The following is a 19,650-nucleotide window of genomic DNA, read 5'->3' as shown; positions in this document are numbered from 1 at the left end:
TTTTTTTCCCCAGAGAACTCTCCCTACTTTCCTCATGGCCGCTCAGGTGCAGGCTTCCGCCTCCTTCGCTTTTTGGAGGGCTGGTCAACTCCGGTAGGCTCGGGTTCGACCTTCTTCAGCGCCGGGACGAGCTTCCAGATGCTTACCATGAGTGTGGGTTCATGGTATTTTGCTAGGAGCCTTCTCTTCTTCTGCCTCAACATCTGGAGTATCTGGCCATGATATTGAGTCAACGGCCTTACCACGTTGGAAACCCCGCTTCTCGTCCGTCCAGCGAGGTTAAGCAACGTCGGTTCTGGTCGGTACTTGGATGGGTGACCACCTGGGGACGCCAGATTCTGTTGCCACATCCTCCGGGCCTTCCCTTCAGTTGACTGTGGCAAGGCTGAGGAGAGTTGCAGTACCTGTTCTCAGTCAAGCAGAGCTTTCAGCCCTACCTTGGAACGTTTCCTAGTTCTCCTTTCCTCATTGACCTGTCTATAGTCCGAACGGTCGCCTCAGGATAAGTTCCATGTGGGGCGGTCCAAGTCCCGGTGGTTTCAGGCAACGGTTAACCGGACTTCCTGGCCCCTATGGGACCAGCGGAACTATTAGACCTGGAATGGGTGTTGACCTATGGAACCTCTTGCTGGGAGTGGATATTCTCGTCCTTTCCCCACATTCTTGATGCTGTTCTCGGACTCGTCAAAGAAAAGGGGGGGGGGGCATGTTCCGGTCCAGGCCTATGGTCAGGACCCGAAGGATACCTCTCCATCATTCAGGCAGGCTTAGGGGCCGTAGTCTGGCCCCTCTACAGATCCTACAGCTCCTGCCGAGTCGCTTCGTGCGCGTCGACTTCATGATTCTGGCGTGTTCTAACCATCAGGGGACGTATTTTCACACCTTCAGATCTTACAGTAGAGATACCGAGATGATTGAGATACTCTCAATTCCACCATCGGCTCTCTCATTCCAGGCAGAGGAATGTTCTCTCTGACTATCCGAGCAGAGCCTCGTAGAGAGAGTGTACCTGGGGGTCTTTGGCCTTGAGTAACCAGCAAGTCCTGGTCTGGGGGACCTGATCGCGACAGCTTGGAACCTCAAGCTTCCGCTGTTCTTCCCCCCAGTCTCAGACCCCGAGACTCTGGCAAGATGCATTCCGGTGATGGTGGGACAACTTCGACGCCTGCGTCTTCCCTCATTTTTGTCTGTGGGGAATGGGTCTCAACAAGACCAGGTTGTCTGTCAACCTTTCAATGGGAGAGCTCCACTGGGACTATGCGCAGAACGGTTTCTGGACCCTCTGCTTCCCCTGACGGAACTCCTGGGAGAGCTTCTCCCACGGCACAGACTACTCAAACAACCACACTACAACGTCTTTCACGAACCGGGGCGTCGCTTCGGCTTCATGCCTGGAGACACTACGCCTCCTCCTCAAGAAGAGACAACCTGCCACAGTCGCGGGACGAAGGTCACGTCATCTGCGATAGTCATCCGCAGGGGTCTTCCAGACAAAGTGAAGAGTCTTCGGTGGTTGGTGCCGTGGGAGATATACCTCTTCCCTTGAGGCCTCTTCTCCAGCAATAACGGTCTTATTGCCTTTCGGCGGGAGGAAACTCCTTTCCGCTCTCGGCAACGAAGCCTGTCGCTCAGCCTTTCCCTGACCTTCAGGCTTAAAGGAATAACTTTTTCCTGCCCGCTGGATCTTGCCTCGCTCATGCGAAGCTACGATCGTCCCTGCCCTAGTCGGAGGGAGACCTCCAACTTGGAGCATGGCTCGGACTTTTTAGTCCCTTAAGAGATCTTCTCAAGACCCTTTACGACAGGCCTCAGATTGTATTCCGTCTTGGGTCTCCTGCTCACTCTGGCCGCGGCCAGTGTGTAAGCAATCTTCTTGGTCTCGTACGACTCCGCCCTTTCTAAGGAAGAGAGGAAGGCAACATTCAGGTTCGCCCCTGAGTTGTTGGCTAGACTCAGAATCTTGGGGTCCCGGCCCTTCGGTCCAATTCCTTCAAGATTTCGAGTCTCCATTCTGTATCTGATGTCCTAAGACCTTCTCTTTCTTGCCAGTAAAGGTATCGAGAGGTTAGCTTTGGGAACAGCTGCAGTTTGTCCTCAGTTGCAGCCGATGTGGGAGCACAAGGAGGACACGGGGGAGAGTCACCAGTATACCTCTTCAGCTCGGCCTCAAGGACATTCATCTCAACCTGTCTCCAGACCCTCCCCCGTCACGTCGCCCTACAGCACGATGTTGGATACATCACAACGTCCCTCGCCTTCGAGTAATACTGCTCTGTGACGCTGGTGCTACAAGCTGGATTCTTGAAGCGTCTAATGACCTTCGCATCCCGCTTCCTGCAGGGCGTGACCCACAGGAGTTTCGATACATTTTCTATCGCTCTGTGGTGGCTACACAACAGCTGGTCAAACCTCAGGCTCCTTTTTGGACAGGTAGCAGAAGGTTGAGGGCATTGTTATCAGGTTTTAGTCTGCATGAATGAAAGAAGTATGTCTGGCCCTTATTTCTTTCTTCATCATCCCCTCTACGGGGAAGCAGCATCCTGGTCTCTGCATAGCTGACCTCGAACCTTTGCAGGTAAACCATGTTTCCTTGTGTTCCGAGTATTGAGTCAATACTGTTGCGTCCCCCATACCCTGACGAGGTGGTATAGGGAACGTCCTAACCCAGAGTTCCTTCTGGAACTCCAGGTCAACTGCCTAGGACGGGTCACACTTCTTCCTTCACACACAAGCTTATGTAGGCCACACGGTTCCTTGCGGAGCAAGGAACTTGTGAGGTGCAGGGACTCCTTTTCTCGAGTGCGACTCACTCGCATTCTGAGTCCCCGGGTAAAGCCAAAGCCAGTATGGCTGGGGACTTTCCACCCTACCTAAGGGGTAAGTCACCCAATGTAAATAGCGTGGTTTGTATTTCGGTTACGGAGCAAATGACAAATTCGAAGATAATTGGTATTTTTCCTAACCATACAAACCTTAGCTATTTACACATATTTGCCCACCAGCCCTGTCCCCCAAGACAGTCCTACCTCTAAGTGAAAGTGAGCATTCACCTGTGTGTGAGGGGGGGGGAGGGGTAGCTAGCTGCCACTCCCCTACCCCCCGCTAACTAGCGCGGGGTTAATACACCCTCGTTAAATTCTAATGGCTCGCCATTTCAGCTGCGCTAAAAGGTAAACCCAATGTAAATAGCTAAGGTTTGTATGGTTAGGAAAAATACAAATTATCTTCGAATTTGTCATTTTGTTTTGTTCAATTTAAAAAGGCCAGTTAGTCTAGGGGAAAAGCCAGAGCTTCTAGCCTAACCTGTCCTGTTTTGAACCCGAGTCTAACTAAATTGCCTCTCAATTGCTTCTCTTATAGACTCTCACCGTAAAATTACTTTAATCATTCCACTACAAAACTCTAATTATTGTGTTCATATCGCTTCTTCAGAAGCTTGTTCTAGTTGACCTTTACCCATAAAATTTCAAAATATTCCCATTTTTTCCCTTCAATAAACACATGCACTAGTAAAGGAATGAGTATTCTAGCAATAAGTGGTAACTGACGCACCATTCTTTCTCTTCAGTTTCTTTAGTCACTGGCTCCTAACTAACCTACTGCAAATTGTTCGCTTAATAATTCACATTAAAATGTCTTCCCCTGGTTTTCTTAGCAATTACTACATTGAGTGTGCACGGGAATTGTTTCCAGAAATTCATTATCTACATTCCTGTGATGTATCGTGAAAAGAATTTACCTTCACGATGCCTCTCTTGTGATAGTACGTTGTAGTGGCTGGTAACCAAATTATCAGTGCAAAGCCGTAAAGAGAGCTTGCTGTTAGTTCAGGGGAAAAGCCAAAGAAGACTAGGCTAGTTGGTTGTAGCGGAAATGAAACCGATAATGACATGCCTCCATCTTTATACAATTCACATAACTAGCCAACTATCAATAATTGAGCTTTATTAGCTCTTGACATTGCTAGCTTCATTTGTTAATATTCAGAATCCAGTTAATGCTCTCATCAAACGTGACTCTACTCCTACCCCTCCCCTTTCCAACCTAACCCAACTCCCTGGTTGAGTCTAATTTTCACAGTTTTTTCAGTAAGGTTTCTGAAAATTCACGACACTATAAATTCAAAATTCTCTGGCAGAACCTCAATTTCTCTAATTATTTTTACTTTAAACCCTTCTCTTGCTAAACCCTTGCATGCCGCATTCCTAGTCGTTCTATAAGACAACTAGATTGTGAGGCAGAACACAGAGTGGGTAGTCTGGATCCTAATATCGCTGCATTCACCAAAGCAAGTGCTTTTGAATTATGTTGTATTATATAGGCAGATGGAATGACATATCCTATGATTCCCTTAAACCTTGTTGGTATAAACAAAGTCTCAACTAAACTCAATTGTTTGTATCATGTCTCTTTTGACAATGTGTTCCACTAGCTCATCGCAAGTTATTTCAGCAAAGTAAATGTAGACGTGAGTACAACATTATCAAATCGATACTTAATTTTATCCCATATACATTTAAGTTGGTATATATCTCTTATGTATCAATCTTATAAATTTATATAAAAAATATATCTAAATTTTTATGCTAACAAATGATGACTTGTCACACATGCTCAGCAAATTCCCTCCCCTCCGCATTCACTCCAGTTGTAATCAAATGAGGAAATCAGTTGATTTTCCTTCTGTTTAACCTACGATTTAAGAAAAAAATGGAGGCTACCTTGAAAGTGTTGAATTATATCACATTCAGAAAAGGTTAACAATTTCGGGGCCCATTTAAGCCTTCTGTAATGCAAAGATGAACTTACTGATATAAGACTCATCTGTTGCATAATATTGTCAGAAGAGTTTAATAAATAATATTAACCAAAGATAATTCAATTAACAAGGCGTTAAAATCTGCAATGTATGATTTGCGACCGTCAAGCGTGAAAGTTAACGTCTTGCTATAATTTTGACATTATTCCTGTAAAAGAAATTTAAACATCATGCAAGATAGCAAACAAGTCCAGCATTGTCTTTTTTATAATGTCCTAGCTCAAGCAAAGATAGTGTACTTTTTATTTGGACAGTTCACAGTATTTTTACTAGAGCTAAAAAAATGAAAAGATGACAGTCGGAAAAACAAATGTTGAAAAAGCAGATAGACATTTCTTTACTGCCTATTTTCTGGTATAGATCTTTATGACAGGCTGGTGGTTATACTGTACTCATAAAATTTTGATTGTATTTTTTGTATTCCACTTTATAGATATTTGATTAATATCTTTCTACTCCAGAAGATGACATTGCTTGCCAAAAATTGACTAGTTTTGTGTTTCACAAGTCTGGTTCTAAATGTTTTGGTTATCTATATATCATCTGTAACTATTTTGTACCTAGCTTTTAATGATGTTTGAATTAAATGCTTCCACTTTTAATTTTCTCTTCCACAGAAAACGGAAAGCACATTCCGGTTGAACAGGCGTGACCTTACACAATGGGAATTTGCCTCTTTAGTGGCATTAGAGTTTGGTTTGCATTTACCAACCTGGCATGTGACTCCGCACTATCAACGCTTACTCTTCGAATCTTGACGAAAACACAAGGCTGTCAACCATTCATTAACAGTGTAGAGAACTCCCAATTAATAGGATATGGGTGGGTAGATGCAGCATGTTGAAGATATAGTCTTCAATGCTTTGTCTATTTTATCCAGTGTATTGGATTAGTGAGAGAAGAAAATGGAACTTTTCTTTTTTATTAGTATTTAAATATTCATTAGGATTTTTAATAACAATTAAGGAATGATAAATTTTCAATTATTCCTACACATATACAACCATAGTCTTATAACTAAAAGCTGCAGATGTTTTTCATGTTTTATCTAAAATGTTTGAAACAGTAGACCAATCCATTTATTGTAACCTACCACTAAGGGGGTTATTATTATGGATAGTCTGTATAGAGGTGGGAAATCAACCATGTCACACACTTCAACTACTTGTTTCTGTGCCAAGCTTAAAACTACAGTATACTTCCTTGCATAAAGGTGGTATTGTGTACTGTTTGTGCAATATTATGTTATATATTTGTGATAATGCTCTAAAGTCTGTGTGTCTTTTTACCATCTATTTTTTTAATTTAAAAGTATGGCAGTATCTTTACATTCCAGACTATGTAGCTTATTCACTGTTGTTGGTGTAAGCCAATACTTTTTATGTGTATAAAAAAAGCAAATTGTAAGCTTAATGTCTTCCCTACAATAAAGTTTTTGAAATTGTTTTTAATGGAAGGCTTATATGGCACAATTAATAGTGGAACCACACTTTGTTTTTGTGCATTTATTTTGGCTTACTTGGCACATACCTCTTCTTAGTCTTTTTTTCTAAATAACACTGCCAGTAATAAAAAAAAAAAACAATCACCTCAGTTATTTTCAACTTTAATTCTTCCTCATGGTTATTAGCAAGAGTTTTTAGTGATGAAGGAAATGAGTAAACTGTCTTTGGTCATCTCGTTACAACCAGGTAATGATTAACTGGATACATTTGAATTGTAAGGTGTTGAAATCCATTCATTCACACTTATCACAGTGAATTAGTTTGAGCAGACCATTTAATAAAATTTCCTTATTTTTTAAGGGCTGCCTTCAGGAATATGTTCTGAGAGGTGAAGATTAAATCAGGTTAGGCATTTATCGGTATGAGATAAGGGGAATAGATGCATTGTAATAGATAGAAACAAATACAACTTAAGAGCCAAAGAAAATGTTGTCCTGACTATAGTATATGTTAGACAATAGCCTTAATCTTGAGTTTTGGCCCACTAGTTTGGAAATGACCAGTTCTTGATTCTGATCAGGTTCCATAAATTTGTTTAATGTGTAGCACAGTGGGCATTATAAGCACTGGTTCAAAGTTATTTGTTTTGCTGCCCATATAGAATTTAGGTATCCCTCTTGACCATTCCAATTGCTCCGACAGAAAACTGCTATATATTGCTGTCGTATTTTGACTTTAAACAGTCAGACATCGCTGTTGCATTTTGTCATTAAATTCTTGTTTACTTGAAGGTTTTCGATTCAATACAGGAACAGGTTTGAGGACGGCTGAATTCTTGCTTGTGGACAGAAGTTTGGATTTAGGAAAATAAATGGCTGTTTAGAAAAACCCTCTTCAGAATAAGAAAAAATAATCACCACACACTGTAGACATCAGAAAACATCATGCATTTTGTGAACACAACAGGGTTATTGCTCCATTATTTGGCAGTATAGACCTTTCACAACATTGGATACTGTGCACCCTAAATACAACACCTATACAGTATCAATTATAGATGTCACCTTTGTGTTAATTCCATTTTTTCTACATACTCATACTATACTAGCTGTGTTCCTTTCTATGAATTTTATATCTTTCTGCAATAGGCTGATTGCTCCTTGAATATTTTAGTTTGTATTTTTGACGTACGGTACGGAAATCTGCAAGTAGAATGTATTTCTGTGCTATAATTATAATATGGTATTCAACAGAGGAGTCCTTCCCTTAAATCTTTAAATTGAATAAATCTTGATGCAGAGTAATATAAAAATGAAGTGTATAGCTGGTGATTTCCCCCCCTCTACATGGTGTAAGACTGTGTGCACATTTTCAGATAGTGCATGATTAGTCAGCAATAATTAGCAGCTTTATTATTCTTTGGTAAAATAAATACAAAGAGATATTGCTGAGAAGTATCTGTACTACTGAAGAAATGATTTCAAATCCATATCAATTTGCAGTTTATGAGAAAACCCTAACTCCCAGTTCCCATATATAGTGGTTGAATCCGGTTAGACTAAGCCTTTCCAATGACAAAACATTCTGCTGGATAGTTGTGGAGGCTTGCCTACCATGGTTACAATGCAGTTTATTGATGTTAATCTCTGTGGATTCATAGTCAGTTTAAAATGCAAAATTGTTCTTTCATGCTTTTTAAAGTATCAGTAACTGTTCTAGTACAGTTCAAGATTATTTTGATATATCAGTTAGGGGAAAAATTCTGTACATTTAAATTTATTTCAAGCAATTTCTGTGTTCAACTATTGTTCTGTCTAGTTTTAATGACTGATCTCTAGTGGTTACTTCTTTTTTTATAAGCATTTTATAATTTTTTATGATTAATGTACGAATCTGTCTTAAAAAAGGATACTGTACAGTACTTTATTTTTTTCATTTCGCTTTAAGGGTAATGTTGCAATATGAAAATGTCAATTCTTTACCTGTACTGTAATGCGAAATGTATTTATGGGAAAATATTCGCTGTTATATGTTAACTGCCGTGCACTGTTTATTTACGTTGCATCCTCTAATGTGATTGCGATGTTTTTTCCCCTCACAGTTGCTTCTTAACTTTTTATAATAATGTAACTGGTAATGCTATTTTTAGAGGCTAACTAATAGTGCAATTACTTTTCTTAATTTATTTGTAATGGTAGCAAGAGAGATTTGAAAGCCCTTTTGAAGCAGAAAATTAGTTGATTGATTTGGATGTATGGAAAGCAGTTTCTTTTTTGTTGGTGTTGTAGATGGCAAGCTTGGTTATTATGTAATACATATTCAAGTTTCTAAGCAATATTGAATGCATTAGAATGGCAAAATATGCCCTGAACATGATTTTATGTTTTAGGCATGTTAAATTTTTTTATGTTTTAGGCATGTTAAATTTTGAGGTTTGCAAGATGACTAATTCTGTGTAGTCTACTTATATCAAGAATGTAGAAGTTTTTCATTGTAAGCAAGTGTTACGATACAATACTGTATTATTACTATCCAGGCTATGGCAAATAGTTGATGAAGCAGGATGTTATAAACTTTTAATGTACTTGTTGGACCCATCATTTTGTTAAATGATAAGACTGGCTTTGGGAGTCACATTTCCAGAGCTGCTTTGTCTTGCATGTATCATTGTGCCAAGTCATTACTGGTGCCTTTATTTCTCTAGTCGTTTCTAATCATCAGATGGATTAATCTGTGGGGATTGAAATTTTATGAAAATTCAGGACTGGTTAGGAAAAGGCTCCTTCATGGTATCTGTAGGATTTTTATACTTGATTCCTGTTAAAGAGCACCTGAAACTCTAAAAGATCTAGGCTGTGTTTAGTATTTATATTAATTGTTGACGAAAATCTTTGTATATACAATACTTGATATTAGGCTTGTATATACAGTACTTAATATTAGGTTTGTATTTACAGTACTTAATATGAGATTTAATCAAATATATTCATAGTCTTCTTCCAGTCCATGGATAATGGCTTTTGCTGGGCTCTTGATTTACTAATCTTACTGTGTATTATCTTTGTGATTCTCATTTTAACTCATTGTACCAGTTGAAGCAGCATGTATTCTATAAGCGTAATTATTTTACAAGACATGATGGTTTTGTCATTTTTATTATATTTTGTTAAAATCATTTTGTGGACTGTATCTGGTAATGATAATGTTACATACAATCTCCTTATGGCAATTCTATAATCATGGTTTTATTTTATTATTTTTAATAGTGATGTCAATGTAAGAATATCCATCTACTTTTACTAAAAGTAGTCTCATATCTGTTATTACTTGGTATTTTCCCTTTTTTTTTAGTCATCAATTTGAAAGTGGAGAGTAAATCATGCATTTATGTATATTTTGTTCAAGTAATGTTTTAAAAAATTTGAAAAGGTTAGCCATGATGGCATTTGATTAATAGTCTTGAGTTGAGGTTCAGTAATAAAGAAATTTTTCAAGCTTTTCTTGCTGTGGAGAAATTTTTTTTTTTACTGTATACTCCAGTTATATGTACTTAATGTACGTAAGCCATTCATCAGTTGAGGTTAATAGGACAATCTGTAGATCATATTTGAATCTGGATGCTGTGATTTGTCCTCAGAGTCTTATGCCCTGTCCACATGGTTGAGCAATGCCCCCGTACATGAAAGGTTTTGTCTGTAATTGAAAAATTTAGCAGGCAAAACCACCAATTGCCCGTGTTCGCAATTAAAGATGGCACAAACAGTGCCCGTAGTTTGACTTTTATATATGGAACGATAATGCTGCCAGGCATAGAAGCCAAAAAAAGGCTTGTCACTTTTCGGGCAAATATGAACTAATCTATATTTATAAACAATCTTTTTGATTATCACCTTTGCTGCTGGTGAAGGATAATGTTTGTGTATTAAATATGTGAAACTGGAGGAGACATTATCTAATCAATTGAAATATTCAACTAACTAGAATATTTATAGAATGTTGGAAGTGATGCCTATATGAGTAGTGATCGAGGTGCTACATTACTGAAAGAAATTTCTGATAAAATTAGCTGTAAAGTCAAAGAATTGACAAGGCATATAAAAATGAAATTAAACAGCCTCAGAAACCAACATTGTAGGGAAATGAGGCAAAAGAAAAGTTCTAAGAAATCGAAAAGTGAAATATAATATCTATCCTTCAAGCTGTAGTGTTTGAACTATTTTTTTTTTAAATGATGGCAACTTTTATAAGACAGTCTGTGTTGAAGATGCCAAGTGTCAGCAACCATCCTCCAGACCATACCAGCAGCTACCTTCCAAGGATATCTCTCTTTCTTTCTCTCTCAACTTCAACCATATAAAGGGTTTTGAAAACTAATTGACAGGTGATCCCTCTCCCACTTAGTTGAATTAGCACCCACCAGCAATATACCGTGGCATTTGATTCGTTTTAACATTTCGTGGAATATAAAAAGCTGGCCACTTCTGTCATGAGACTGATAAGAATACTACAGGTTGTTGGCTGTATACAAGGATAAAAGCATATTACTGTAATGTTTTCATTATTGGGTACATACTTCTCTTGATATAGGAGTCTACTTTCATTAAGAGTAAAAAATGAATTAACACAAATTGTCAAGTGACTGACGAATATAGTTTCACTTTCCTATTGTAATTTTCTCAGTAGGCAGAGAGCTTCCAAAAATGTTACAACTTTTTGGCCACCACGCACTCCCATTTACTTTTCTGAAGATTTATTAGTTTCTTCTATATACATATACCAATTATTATGGTAGAGAGCGCTACCTTTTTAGTTAAAACGCCGACCATCATAATTGTAATACACTGGCTTGACACCTCAATCCCTTTATTCTGTATAACCATGTGAATATGGCATTAAAGATCTGCAGGTTTGTTAAATATGTCCATTGTGGTTACAGCATTGCTTCACTTATTATGGATTCAAATTTATGTGAAGGATAAAATTATAGTCATCCTTTAAGGAGGTATGCTTTTCAGAGATCTTTGATATAGGTATTGTATCGTATATCGCTTTGTGCAATGAGATGATGTAACGTGTAAGAAGGTACAAAGCTTGGTTGTATTTGAGGTTTCACAATCAACTTTTATCTGAAAGCTTAAGTGCAAATGTGTTTTGAATTAGTTTCTTTTGAACTTTTGTCTTTCTTTTTCTAAACTGTCACAGAATTCTAAATCCTGATTGAATATTACTTAAATAATTTTATCAGTTTTATTTGTTGGCAGTTTCAAGAAATATGGTATACCCTAATTTTGCTTTCTTTAGTAACAAAGCAATTTTACACCAATCCATATTTTCTTTCCAGTTTATGTTAGAACTATTTATGTCTAATCTTTATCCTTTACTTTTGTATGTATATTTGTTTTACTGTATCTATTCTGTACCTGATATGATAGGTAGTGGGCCAAAGCTTCAATTTGTATTTATGAATAATAATCTTTCTCAGATGATTTATAGCTTAAACCAAGTTTTCCTTTTGGCACTTTGTGCCATCCTTACTGCACTGCCAAAGGTTCAATGCACAAATACTTATAGCAACAGGTTGTCACACCATTTTCTTCATTTGCATCCCTTGACCTTTACTTCTTATCTTGATCATACCCTATCTTTTTTTAGATTTCCATTTCTTATGGCATGACAGAGCACAAGGTTCACAATGCCCTGATAGTTTGAAAACAAAAATTTCAACACATGCCATTTTCTTTTCTCTATACTGTATGTATATTTATTTCTTCAATATAGATTACATGTTTATTATGTATTGAGTTTTTGGTAGTTGTGACCCATTATCTATAACCTGAAGTACAATTACTGATGCTGTAAAGGCTACATAACAGTTTTTAGTGTGTATATTTTGGTGAGGGATTACTTGCCTTGGCAGTGATAAGTATGTTGTTTCCTTTTGGTAATGAATAGATTTTATAGAATATGCATACTGCTACCACCAAGGTTGAAAATAAGATGAATTATAATGGTCAATGCTGTGAAATCTTAGGAATTACAGTGATTCAAGAGGAGATCCTTTGGTTGCACATTTAAACTAACATAACTATTGCTACCCCAGTTAGTGTAGTACAATTTCACATATATATCTATATAGTCCATTGTAATTGTCTTAACTGTTCAATTTAATAGTCATTCTTACTCAAATCCCATAATTGTTCATCTGATAACTACATTTTCAAAAGTAGCTTTACTAGTTTATTTTCTTTAAAGCTAAAATGCAAGTCCTTTTATGAAATATGATGGTAATTTTAATGGTCTACCAATATTTATACTAACTAATCATAGATGAAGCCATAATCACAGCTTAAAAATCTGCTACTTTACAATTCAGAGCTTTATTATTTGTCTGCAATAGAGAGAGTAACTGTATTTCATACTCTGTGATGTGATATGATTTACTTTAAAAAAGGTAGTCCAAAATTATGATCATCATTTTTATTTCACACACATTGATTGAATGATTATTAATCATAACAAGGCTGTTTAATGTGCTTACATGTTCCTTGCAGTGGTAGCTGTCAGAAGTATTGTTCCCAAATTGTTTGCAGTGGCTATGACCTCTGTAATGGAATGATATGTACCTGAAATATATATATAACCTACAGTATATATTTATATAGACTACAATATATATTATATAATAGTTCTTAGGGAAGAGAATATGTAATGTTCTGTATATATACACTAATAATTATAAAATGATCAGGATTCTCAATTTATTTTAATGTCAGCTATTTATCAAATGTAGTGGCTGCCTGTAATAGACAAGTACATTTTCTTTGCCAAGCTACAATCCCAAGAGGTCTTCTGCTCTGTGATAAGTTACAAGTGCAATCAGCATGCATGCTATCATCAAGTATGGTAAAAATACATAGAAATATGAACTGCATTCATAAGTCAGTACTTAAATGTTATAAGTGTCTATATATGAAAAATATATTATGTTTATTGCACAGGTTATTTTCTAAACCTTACCAGGTTGCATTATTAAAAGTCTTATTTAGATTGGAAGTGATGATGTACGTACATCTTTACAGTGTAATGTAGCGGATATAAGCAAGTGACACCCCTACCTGAAAAATGATTTATTATAAAATTACTCATTTCTATATTGCAAAGCTGGATAAATGTTGATGTTTACCCTTAACTAAAAACTTCACATTATCTTTTCTTATAATTACCCAGCCCCTCCAGTGTAGTACTGGTATCATATGGCAGTTCATGACAATACAGTACTTCCACCTGGATAGGTCATATCCCTTTATCCTTCAATACCAAAGTTGAAACTACTTCTGTAACCTTTTGACATCAGTAGTCAGTTGAGAGGATGTGTACAGTATATGAACACTTTGCGAGTATAGAAATACCTAATTTTATTACAGCATGAGAATTCTTTTAATTTCCATGAATTACTAGATTCATATTGCTGACTTCAACTTTGAGATGGAGGTAGGATAATGAAGGAAATATTTAGGAAGATTATAGCTCTAGCCTAAAGTACTATGAATAAATACTCTCCTTTCCTTAAAAGTTTAACAGTAATTCACTGTGAACCGAAATAGTAACAACTAGTGTTTTCAGAAAGCAAATTAGGAAACTAAAAATGCTCAAGGGGCTAAAACTTAAATGATGTCAAGGAATTCACAAACCTAAAAATGCTTTCACAAAGTAAAACAGTTGACATTTAAAGTTTTTTTTATATCAGCCACCTCCGTGTAGTTATCTGTAGAGAAAATTAATATTTTAACAGATCAAAGCTTAAGAATTTTTTATTTGACTTCATACCCATAGCTACCAAAGAACCATTCTTCTTCCAAGCTGCCAAAGTACCCAATGCCCAGAAGTTTTTATAAGTAAAACAGACTAAAGAAATATTATACAATATGCAAATTAAAAGGAGGAACTGAGCTTCTGATATCACCAACTTTAATTTTCAAGCTCTTGCTTTGACTTTGATCTAATTATCTGCAGTCTTGTCACAACTCATAAGAAATGACATGGCATTCTTGAAGAAGATGGTTGGAATTCCTAACCCCACAAACTAGTTTAGTAACCCTTCTAATGTTTTCAGTTTTGTCCAAATAAAACTTCACAGCCCCAAAAGGGACATAGAAATCTACTTTCCGAGGTATGACTTAACTCTTTCTTCAATGAAGGAATGTGGAAATACCAAAACAAACCTTTTTGTCTGCTGGCATAGGAGTATAAAGTAGTAAGTTCTATTGTAGAGGCTTTCTATCTCCTATAGATTCCATTTTTACACCAGAACTGACACTATAAGATTTGATTATAAGAACTGCATGGTATATAACACCCACAGGAAAAATAAAAGTTAATGGAGAAAACAACTTCACTATTTTCTGTGATTGTGTTTTACAGGCACTTATACTTTCAATTCAGCCAACAGTAGTTGCAGAAATATTACAGTAGCTTCAGGTCTTAGAAAATATAGGATTAAAAATCAAAATAATTGAATTTCAGCTTGTGTAGGAGTATATGACAACAACGAGGCAGATAAACTAGCAAAGCAACCTGCTACTGAATAGCTTCCATGGAGGTATACCAACTTGTGTATACTGACTTGAAGCCTCAATTCAAGACGTACAGCAAAAATGTTTGGGTTTGTTTAATAAGAGCAAATTGAAAGTGATCCTAGTGGTCAAACCTCTCCTTTGAAGTATGGAAATATGCACACAAGATGGGAATCACCACAATGCCAATTACTTATTGAACACTTACCTTACTTGCATATACTTGATAGCTGATCGTGACCGACAATTTTGTAAAGCCTGTTTGATTCCGTTTAATGAGGCATTTGTTGGTTAAATGGGCCACTTTTTGGAATCTTACAAATTGACACCTCTCTAAGGTTAGTAGAGAGGCTAGCAGATACTTTACATCCTTCCCAAGATTCCTGGTGAAGATGGAAATTAGTATTTGATACCAGAGGTATTTTTTTATGTACATATTCTACAGAATGGTTTTCTACCAAAGATTTGGTCAATCTGATTGATTTATAACATAGTTGCTTTAATCTTAATATTCATAAACTGAAAATAATTATATATTTTAAATAATAGTATAAATAAATTATTTCGGTTGTCAATGACGTTTGCATGTCACGGCACCAGACAACCAATAAATCAATCACTCACGTATGACTATCCCTACTGTTTACCAATCCACACTTTCAGGACAATGTGAGAATTATCACCATGAATGTTGGGGAATACTTGCTTGTTCAGTTAAGTTACGATTGCCTCACTTTATATGGGACATGGTTCTTGCGCTGACAGTCTGTAAGAGTAATTCTATTTAGATAATTAATTTGAATTTGTAGACTTGAGTCATAATGACTTATAGAGTGGGCTTGAGGATTTGGTAGTCAATTTATTTCCAAATGTATTAACTAAATGAAAAGGGAAAAATATTTTGACTTTGAAGGGGATACAATGATGCAAATTAAAGTTATAAGTTATGTGCAAGGACTATTGTGGGTAAGACTGGCTGTGCAAGGGTGAAAAGGAACACAGTAAGGTGACTGCTGTGTGCTTTTAGGTCTATGTAAAGATAAGATGGTGACAGACATCACGTAATGTCTACTATCACCATCAGTAGGAGAGAGTGTGTTATAGTAGAGTGTCCCAGGGAAGATAGAAGGTTGTGGAAAAAAAAAGAGAAAAAAAGTGATGGACAAACCCCTATTATTATTATTATTATTACTATTATTATTATTATTATTATTATTATTATTATTATTATTACTAGCTTAGCTACAACTCTAGCTGGAAAAGCTGGATGCTATAAGACCAAGTGCTCCAACAGGGAAAAATAGCCCAGTGATGAAGTTCAACTGATTCAGCTTAAGTGTCAGGTTCAGCTGGAACAGGCCCTGCGTAGAGGGGTCTGTTGTCCTTAATGATTCCTCACTCCTAGGTGGTGGGGAGTCGAAATGTTCCATCTGTCTGCTTGGGATTTATCTGGAGCAAGGACTGAGCCTAGACAATAGTTTGTTGAGGTAGAACGGTTGGACTGTGACTTTAGGCTTGAGGTGAATCCTTTGCCCGAGGGGGCCCTCGACCTCCTGAAGGGGTATTATCAAGTACCCATGAACACAAGACATTCCCAAGACTGCCATCACCAACCTTCTTGGCACATATAGTGTACTTCAAATTAGACCTTCATAATGTGGGGGCCACAGTTCAATGACTTCTTAGGTAAGGTGACCTGAGTCCCACTTTTAGGCGGGACAGTTCCAGTTTTACAACATCTGTCCCACTTATTTTAAAGTTAGCAAAATGTCCCGCTTTTTTTAACTTTTGTGATTTTTTTCCCTCTGTTCGTATTTGTACCATCTTTCTTGTGCTACAAAAACAAAACTGTCCCCATTTTAGTTGGATAGTACTGATATTTGGCTTAATTTTGCCGTTTCACTATCTTGTAACTTCTATCGTCTTCTCCGACTGCTATGATGCCCATTGAAGTGAATTAAAGGAATATTCTAGATTCTAAAATGCATAAAATGCAGCCCTTTGCAGCTGCTGATGTCGGCAGAATAAAGGGCCAAGAAAGACACCAATGGTGTGTGTGTGTATATATATATATATATATATATATATATATATATATATATATATATATATATATATATATATATATATCAACACAACATCGTGTTCAAATAGAAATAAATTTCTACCTCATACTTGGGATCGACCTGGCCTTTCATTAGAAGGGGCCAGCGTTCGATCCCAAGTATGAGGTAGAAATTTATTTATATAAATATATATATATATATATATATATATATATATATATATATATATATATATATATATATATATATATATATAAGATAATATCCCATGATATGCTCACATTATTCTTAGGGGACCTTCCCTTCTACACAGGTAATGTAGATGACATACAGTCAGGCCTCGGTCTTCATGGTTTCAGTTATTCTCAGTTCAGAGATCCATATAATATTTAGATAAAGTTTTGCCAACTCGCAAACTACCCAGTCTTCTTTGCACATGGCCTTCACACTGTTTCCCTCCCTGCATAATGCAGTAATGAAGAACAAATAAATATACATGACAACTTTAAATCTATCACTTGTAAATATTCAATGATAAACCCTTTGCATAGAAATTCTAATAAAAGAAATTATTAAAAGAGGTTTATACATACAGTATATTCAAGTAATACATGATATGTAGCGTAAAATATCTGATGAAAAATATAAATTTGCATTACAGTTATATGAAAGTTTTCTCTTTCTCACTATAAAAAATGTAAAGATTTTGAAATTGCATTAGCATTATTTAATCATCGGATGCTTGAATGCTTTTCTGTAATAGAATTGTTGTTTTAATGAAGAAAAATAAGGATATGTAAATTTATATAGAATTTACAATAATCAGTAACTTTATTTGTTAACAATTTTTTCCTTTAAGAAATAGTCCAGTTGGGGTTAAATGCGAGCCTGTGTGTAATGTGAGAGACCGTTTTTTTTTCTGGAATTTTATTGATTGCATCAATTTCATCAAGTTTAACCTGGGAATCTCTCATATGATCCCGTAGTATGTCTGATATTTTGAAAAGAAAAATTGGCACAAAAATACATACTTTTCAGATATATAAGCACTATTTTGTTATAATAAATTCAAAAAATGTATTCTTCATCTAAATATTACAAACATAAGTGACTTTGCATGATAAATTTTATTCAAATGGGTTATGGTAATGGAAATTCTGTTTTTAATCAAAAATATTTAATTTGTATTCTAATAATCCATATGCAGCACTACGTGAATTATTAATGATAAATGTATAGTTTGATACATAAAAAGTTGTAGGCTCCACAGTGCATAACCAATAAACATAATTCAGTTGATTGTTCATCTCTGATAAAAAGTCACAGTTGTGAAATATCACTAAAGAGAAAAAAGTATAATGCCAAAAAAGAAGTAACTTTATCACATCGAATCTTATATAAATATTACATTCCATAAACTATGGCATTTTGAATTATCACACTGCATTCCTGCAAAAAATATTTTAATCTAAATACAGGCTTCTCTGTGACCTATAATATGAGGATGCAGAATTGGAAATATGAAATGATATAAATATACAGTTAGGTTTATACCCCCCCCCAAATAATAGATTAACCAAATGTTTAGTATTTAATGGGAATTAGAAACAGAGGGTATCAATATCTGCTCTTTGAATATGATTCCAGATTTCTTCAGTTATCTTAAAAGTAGGGAACAGTGTGTCAACAAACTATAATCTCCAAATTACAAACTTTATATAAAGCATGTAATATTCAATATCAATTGGGTCATTATGTGCTTCATCTCTATCCCTGATGACTACCAGTTGTCCCAAATCCTGTCTTTATCCTTTTCTCAAATTTGAAATCCCATAGATAGCCTGTCCCTTTCTCCGTCCTTTGATCCTAGCCTTTCATTTAATCGCTCTACCGCCCTTCCAATAGCTATACCTACTTTCCTTCTAACATCTTTTTCCTCTTATATATACCAATCTTCTGCCTCTTGTGCATGTGTTACTTTCTTGTCCTTAAATGCCTTTGATTTATTTTAATAGTTGTTGCATCTCTTTCCCGCCACCACTTTTCTCCTTTCAACACAACATAACTGCTAGTTCTTCCCACTAATTCCTCCGTTTCTCCTAAGCATATTTTTTTTCATACCTACCCATATATTGTCCACTCTGTTACCCTGTCTAATCTTTAAGGGTTGTCTCCACGATGAGAGGATGATTTTTGCCAATTTTTTTTTCTTTGCTAAAAGTCTTCCTTTTGCCTATCAGAAGGCCGTGATATGTGTAGAATTCATCTCCAGCCTCTATAATGCCCCCCCCCCCCCCCTGGTCATCAACGCCCCCCTTATGTTAATAGTAAAAATACGAAATATCATTAGTAATTTTCTAATTTTTATAGTTTACCCCTTAAAAACTGTTCAAAGTCGTTTTCTCATATCAGTGACATCAAAGAAAAGGGGTCAGGGGTGACTATGATTTTATATCCAATATTTTCGTCATCAGACAAAAATCGTAATTTCTCGTTTTTTCTTTTTCGGGAGAGGGGTGTATTTATTTGCTTGTCCTGCTCTTATGCCTTAAGTAATATAACATTTAGATGTTTTAGGCCATCAAGTGACATAATACCTACAAACTCTCAGAAGGTTTTTTCCCTAAATCGAGATTTTAATTTTTGGTGAATATTTATTTTTAGGTATCCCTCCATCACCTGCTGGGCTTTCACTAAAGTTATTGCTCGTTTTTTTCTTGCTGTGTGCTTATTTACTGTTCGATTTT

The 19,650-nt window shown here is 36.2% G+C and overlaps 1 protein-coding gene and 1 pseudogene across 3 annotated transcripts in view; both read left to right on the top strand.

The window, feature by feature from the left end:
• The window catches only part of LOC137643868 (CDK5 and ABL1 enzyme substrate 2-like), a 52,042-nt gene extending 38,783 nt beyond the window's left edge, over window positions 1-13,259 (top strand). For all 3 annotated transcript variants that reach the window (XM_068376601.1, XM_068376602.1, XM_068376600.1), the window contains one exon: window positions 5,437-13,259. In XM_068376601.1, the coding sequence (XP_068232702.1) occupies window positions 5,437-5,577 (141 nt within the window). In that variant the 3' untranslated portion in view covers window positions 5,578-13,259. The remainder of the gene's footprint in view (window positions 1-5,436) is intronic.
• On the top strand, window positions 229-347 carry LOC137644706 (5S ribosomal RNA; annotated as a pseudogene).
• Window positions 13,260-19,650: the final 6,391 nt, after the last annotated feature.

The sequence above is a fragment of the Palaemon carinicauda genome, chromosome 7 (assembly GCF_036898095.1).
Source record: "Palaemon carinicauda isolate YSFRI2023 chromosome 7, ASM3689809v2, whole genome shotgun sequence".
In the NCBI taxonomy this organism is placed as follows: domain Eukaryota; kingdom Metazoa; phylum Arthropoda; class Malacostraca; order Decapoda; family Palaemonidae; genus Palaemon; species Palaemon carinicauda.
The sequence above is the reverse complement of the archived record's forward strand: the minus strand, read 5'-3'. Positions and strand labels throughout refer to the sequence as shown.